The sequence below is a fragment of the Podarcis pityusensis genome (genome assembly GCF_964106645.2).
Source record: "Podarcis pityusensis genome assembly, chromosome: 13".
Taxonomy (NCBI): domain Eukaryota; kingdom Metazoa; phylum Chordata; class Lepidosauria; order Squamata; family Lacertidae; genus Podarcis; species Podarcis pityusensis.
The window spans coordinates 41,491,914-41,497,914 of record NC_138038.1 but is presented as its reverse complement, the minus strand read 5'-3'; the positions used below and the strand labels follow the sequence as shown (position 1 = coordinate 41,497,914).

Below are 6,001 nucleotides of genomic sequence, written 5' to 3'. Positions count from 1 at the left end.
ATTCACACCAGTAGTGCTCTGCAAGCAGTTTTTCTAAAAGAAAGTCTTCTAGTGGAGCTTCATCTATGCCCATTGAGCAAACTGTTGAACAGTCGATCTGGTGTGTCTGTCTGTGTGTGTCTGTCTCTGTGTGTGATGCTCTGCAAACATCTTTTTTTTGTGAAAGGCACTTGTGGAGCAACTTGCATGGCCTCAGGTGGTGCATAGTCCTATACAGACTTCTAGACTTGCAAGTGGATTCCAGGCTTGCAAACATATCTTTTTTCCCCCTCGAAGGAAATAGCACAAAAATAAATGTTAAACTTGTGGTTTATTCCACTAGATTTCCAGAAGCATGCAAATGCTTGAATGTAACTTACAAGCTTGCGTGCTCAGTCTCTAAAGGTCTCTGAGGCTTGAGTCACAGTTTTGATGCTGTTCCAAGAACCGGAGTTTGCCCGGCCGCCGGCCGGTGGGCTAGAGCCAGCTGGGGGCCTGCCAATTGCCCCCGTCTCCCCGGATGTATCCCAACAGTCACATGCTGTGGGGTCCTCTTCTAATTTTCCCTATCCTCACTTTATGGCTTCCACAATTCTGGTCATAGTATAAACCGTGCTGAGGAGCTCTGAGAAAATGAGTCTGCTTTAGGATGGGATTTGTAGCTACTTTGAGGTATGAATGCTCTCTGTGTTGTGAGCAGCGGTGATGGTAGAAGAAGTGTCCCCAAGGCAGGGCCAGCCCAAGGCATACTGGCAACTGAAGCAAATGAGAAAATTGCACCCCCAAGAATCATAGTTAAGAAGTCTAAAAGACAATGGGCCTCCTTTACATGGTAGGGGATGCTGTTCTTTCCTGCTTCACCTGCCTGCCCAAGAACTACACACCTTGCAAAGGAGGAACCAATCCTCTACAGCCTTTCTTGTCAGCTATGCTGAAAGTCAGGCTTATCCTAACTAACAGCAACATGCCAATGTTCCTGACTCCAGTACCTAGTAAATGGCTTCAGGAAGGGATTGAGCACTTGGGTTTGTGGAAGAGGTAAAGGCAGAGCCAGGATAAGCTTCTCTCCTCCTGTGACTTCAGCTCCTGCCACCCCATGCAATTCCAGCTCACATGACACCCCTGTCACTCACCCCCAGGTCCCCACTTGTGGGCAGCTGGCACTCACCCAGAAAAGGCCTTCCAGTGCCAATGCCCTCATCATCATTCTCTTCGCCATTCCCTCAGGGCACATACACAATGCACCCATGTAACAGGGGCAGGTCTCTCCTATCATCTATGATGTCCTTGCATTATAGGAGGGAATGTGGATGCAAGCAGGGCAGGCTGGTGGAGACGGAGGAGAGAGTCAACAAGAGCAGGAGGCCAATCTGCTACCCATCCCAGCTTGCCGTCTGAGGCAAGAACTTCACCTTGCCTCATGGGTGGGGTGGCCGTACTTGTAAGTATGGATGGACAAAGCAGAACAGCAATGCAATAAGGAAAATATGCATGGAAGAGAATTTATTAAGATGATGCTCTGCTGCAGGTCCAAGAAAATTTCAAAGGGAAGAGGGAAATTGAAGAGGCATCTCTATAGCAATGGCTATTTTGAAAGTGATGAGAGAGAGCAGAAATACATATAATGTCAAGGCAGCTTCCCAGCCAACACAGTGGAGAAGGGAAGTCTCCTTTAGAGTTATTGCTTGCAGATGAAGGCGTACGTGTTGTTGCATTTTACATCATTCCACGTCTTAAAACCTGAAATTCAAAACAAAAATTATAATTCAAGAAATAAGGAAAGTTACTTCTTATTGCCTATTATTCCTTTCCCCAATGTGTAGGGGGAATAAAATGGATTCAGACTTTAATAATAGTGAGGGAACCACCAGAAGGCCCTCAGAGCTGGACCTCTGTGCCCAGGTTGAACAATGGGGGTGGAGACACTCCTTCAGGTATACTGGGATGAGTCCATTGAGGGCTATCAAGATCAGCACCAACACTTTGAATTGTGCTCAGAAACGTAGTGGGAGCCAATGTAGGTCTTTCAGGACCGGTGTTATATGGTCTCTGCAGCCACTCCCAGTCACCAGTCTAGCTGCCGCATTCTGCATTAGTTGTAGTTTCTGGCTCACCTTCAAAGGTAGCCCCACACAGAGCACATTGCAGTAGTCCAAGATAACTAGAGCATGCACCACTCTGGCGAGACAGTCTGCAGGCAGGTAGGGTCTCAGCCTGCATACCAGATGGAGCTGGTAGGCAGCTGCCCTGAACACAGAATTGGCCTGTGCCTCCACGGACAGCTGTGAGTCTACAATGAGTCCCAGGCTGCACATCTGGTCCTTCAGGTACACAGTTACCCCATTCAGAACCAGAGAGTCCTCCACACCTGCCATCCCCATGTCCCCCCAAAACAATACTTCTGTCTTGTCAGGATTCAGCCTCAATCTGTTAGCTGCCATCCATCCTCCAACTGCCTCCAGACACTCAAAAAGGACCTTCACCGCCTACACTGGTTCTGATTTGAAAGAGAGGTAGAGCTGGGTATCATCCGCATACTGATGAACACCCAGCCCAAACCTGCTGATGATCTCTCCCAGCCTGCATGTAGATGTTGAAAAGCATGGGGGAGAGGACAGAACCCTGAGGCACCCCACAAGTGAGAGCCCAGGGGTCTGAACACTCACCCCCCACCACCACTTTCTGAACATGGCCCAGGAGGAAGGAGCAGAACCACTATATAACAGTGCCCCCAACTCCTAGTGCCTCTAGACAGTCCAGAAGGATGTCATGGTTGATGGTATCAAAGGCCGCTGAGAGATCCAGCAGAACTAGGAAACAGCTTTCACCTTTGTCCCTAACCCACCAGAGATCATTGACCAGCGTGACCAAGGCAGTTTCAGTCCCATGATGAGGCCTGAATCCCAATTGGAAGGGATCCAAATGGTCCGCATCCTCCAGGCGTGCTTGGAGTTGTTCAGCAACCACCTGCTCAGTCACTTTGCCCAAGAATGGAAGATTTGAGACTGGGTGATAGTTGTCCATATTGGCCATGTCCAAAGATGTTTTTTAAAGACGCGGTTTAATAACTGCCTCTTTCAGCGGTTCCAGGAAAGCTTGCTCACAGAGGGAAGCATTCACTATCCCCCGGAGCCCATCACCCTGCCCTTCCCGGCTCACTTTTATGAGCCAGGATGGGCAAGGATCGAGGAGACAGGTGGTCAGTTTCACTCATCCAAGCAGCCTGTCCACATCCTCGGAGGTAACAGATTGGAACTGATCCCATGCAACTGGAATAGACAGGACTCTAGCACTCTCCTGCCCCAGCCCGGCTCCCATGATGGTGTCTACCTCTTTCCGAATCTGAGCGGCTTTGCCTGCAAAAAAGTTGCAAAATCATTGCAGGAGATCTTGGGGTCGTTACCAGGCCCCAATGGTGAAGGTGGTTCTGTTAAGATTGTGAACCACCTGAAAGAGTCTCCTGCTGCTGTTTTCTGCAGATGCAATAGAGGCAGTGAAGAAGGACCTCTTCACCATCGCTATTGCCACTTGGTAGGCTCGACATTGAGCTCTAACCCGTTTCTGGTCCGATTTCCACCACTGGCGCTATTGCCACCTCAGTGATTGTTTCATCACCCTCAGCTCTGGATAAAACCATGAGGCTGCCAGGCTCCATGCAGTTGGAGAGAGTGCTTCGGAGCCAGACAGTCAATAGCTCTGGTTAACTCTGCATTCCAGCGGGCCAGAGGGGAATCAGCTGAAAGGCCATCAACATGGGATAAAACATCCCCTACTTTGGCCACCTCATGAGAAGAGAAGACTCCCTGAAAAAGACCCTGATGTTGGGAAAGATGGAGGGCACAAGGAGAAGAGGATGACAGAGGACGAGATGGTTGGACAGTGTTCTTGAAGCTACCAGCATGAATTTGACCAAACTATGGGAGGCAGTGGAAGACAGGAGTGGGAGGCAGTGGAAGACAACAACACCACTCTCTGCAAACCATTTGAATCCATTTAGTGGGGTGGAGGCGGATCCAAATCGGTCCCACCTCCCTGCAGAGGGGAAGGGTCACGACACCAGGAGGTGATCTGACCATGGCACTTCTTTCTTTTTGCTTTCTTTTTGCTTTTTCTTAGTGTCACATCACCCACATCCATAGAGGTGAACTCCAGGTCTAAGACATGTCTGCGACTATGAGTTGGGCCAAATTCATTCAGGGACAGCCTCATGGAGACCATGCTTTCCACAAAGTCCCAAGCAGCCCATTATAAGGTTGTGTCAGCATGGATGTTAAAATCCCCTAGGACAACCAAACTAGGTGTCTCCAGGAGACCATCTGCCATGACCTGAAGCAGCTCGGCCAGGGAATCCTTGGTACAGTGGGGAGGTCGGTCACCAAAAGGAATCCTGTTGTCCAACTTCCAGAACACAGGCTCAGAAAACTGGGTCTTCCCAATAGGACACCTAGTGCAAGCTAATGAGTTCCTAAAACTCACTGCAACCTCGCCTCCCTGCCCATATGACCTGGGTTGCTGTGTGTAAGAGAAACCTGGTGGACAAGCAGCGACAAGGACAGGCCATTTGCTTCATCCAACCAAGTCTCTGTTACACATGCCAGGTCAAGTCCTCCATCCACAATCAAGTCATGGATGGCAGTGGTCTTATGAATCATTGACCTGGCATTGCACAGCAGCACCTTCAGGTCATGTGGCTCTCCCTTGTTTATTCCAGTATCCTTCCGGTCAAGACCAGACCCAGAGGCAGGGATAGTCTTCAAACAATGACCAAACCTGCCTCCTCGGTAATGACATGGTCTGGTCTTAGCGTAACTCCTCCTCCTACCCATGATCACTGAGATTGGGTGTCCCAGTGCAACCCCACCTGTGGAACCTGCCTCAGTCATTCTATTGGCTGGGGCCCACTCCCAGGCAGCCCTGACCTTCTCTCCTTCAGAACAGAATACAAACTATACAATGAACCAATAAAACAGTAGAAGCTAACAACAACAACAACAACAACCAAATTACAATTACACTAAAATTAAACTAATCCCCAGCCCCAACTAAATGTTTATCCCACCCCAACAGAGAAAAACAAAACAAAAAACCAAAATTAAAAATGCCACAGATTAAAAACCTATTTTAAAGCATTTAAAAACATTTCCCACAGTTTGTTCCAGTGAGTCTGGCCTTTTCAGGACTCACAACAGGGCTGTGACCCAGAACTAACCAAACATATGAAGGTCACTCACTGATCCCCTGGCTTCAAAGTCTTAAATGTTTTATCATGCTATTAATATTCTTTTGGGAGACACCCAGATAGAGAATGAATGAATATTATTCTTAGTATTATTAAATGCTGTTTGAGCCTAATCATTTTGTTAAGAAACATGATAGAGTATAAGATGGCATAACCCAGATCTTACTTTGGCAACCACTGTTTTCTGAACAAAATATGTGATCACATGCAACCGAAGAATGAAGGCTGACTGCAGAAAAAGATTCTGCTTCATGGTATGATTGGAAGTTTCCCTAAAATATCAATACGTAGGACCACTTCTGGTCAGATCTCCAGAGATATTGACTTGTGAACCTTAGTACAGAGACGCACCAGGCTGAGAGTGTATCCAATCAACTAATACCCAGAGTAAACCTTTTCAAATGAATGGACCATCAGTAGCAATGACTAACCAGAATATTTTGAGTTTGATTTTTCTCATTTTTAAAATCAGATACTACCCTTTGAAATACTTGAAACTGATGGAGTGATAGGCATTTTTTTAGTCAGTCCCTACAAATTGCTTGCTTACCTGTCTCCTTTAGCAGATGCACACAATATTCTTCATTGTTGTAGTTGTCTGGGCGATTAAAATCCCAGCCTTTGTAATTGTAGATCTCGTCATCCGACCACTTCCAATGCCCTTTCTGCAGCAATATGATGGAACAGATCATACATTCATTTGATACGAGGAGGCCAATGCAAAGGTCACATGGAGAGTTGACCAGTTATGAAGCAATTGCCAGTTATGATGGAGTTACAGTC

At 47.4% G+C, this 6,001-nt stretch overlaps 1 protein-coding gene across 3 annotated transcripts in view; it reads right to left on the bottom strand.

The window, feature by feature from the left end:
* Positions 1-1,460: 1,460 nt before the first annotated feature.
* Positions 1,461-6,001, bottom strand: part of LOC308461786 (C-type lectin BpLec-like) — a 64,855-nt gene continuing 60,314 nt past the window's right edge. For all 3 annotated transcript variants that reach the window (XM_080978952.1, XM_080978953.1, XM_080978954.1), the window contains 2 exons: positions 5,769-5,883; positions 1,461-1,719 (listed from right to left, as the gene is read on the bottom strand). In XM_080978952.1, coding sequence (XP_080835078.1) covers positions 1,658-1,719; positions 5,769-5,883 — 177 coding nt within the window. In that variant the 3' untranslated portion in view covers positions 1,461-1,657. The remainder of the gene's footprint in view (positions 1,720-5,768; positions 5,884-6,001) is intronic.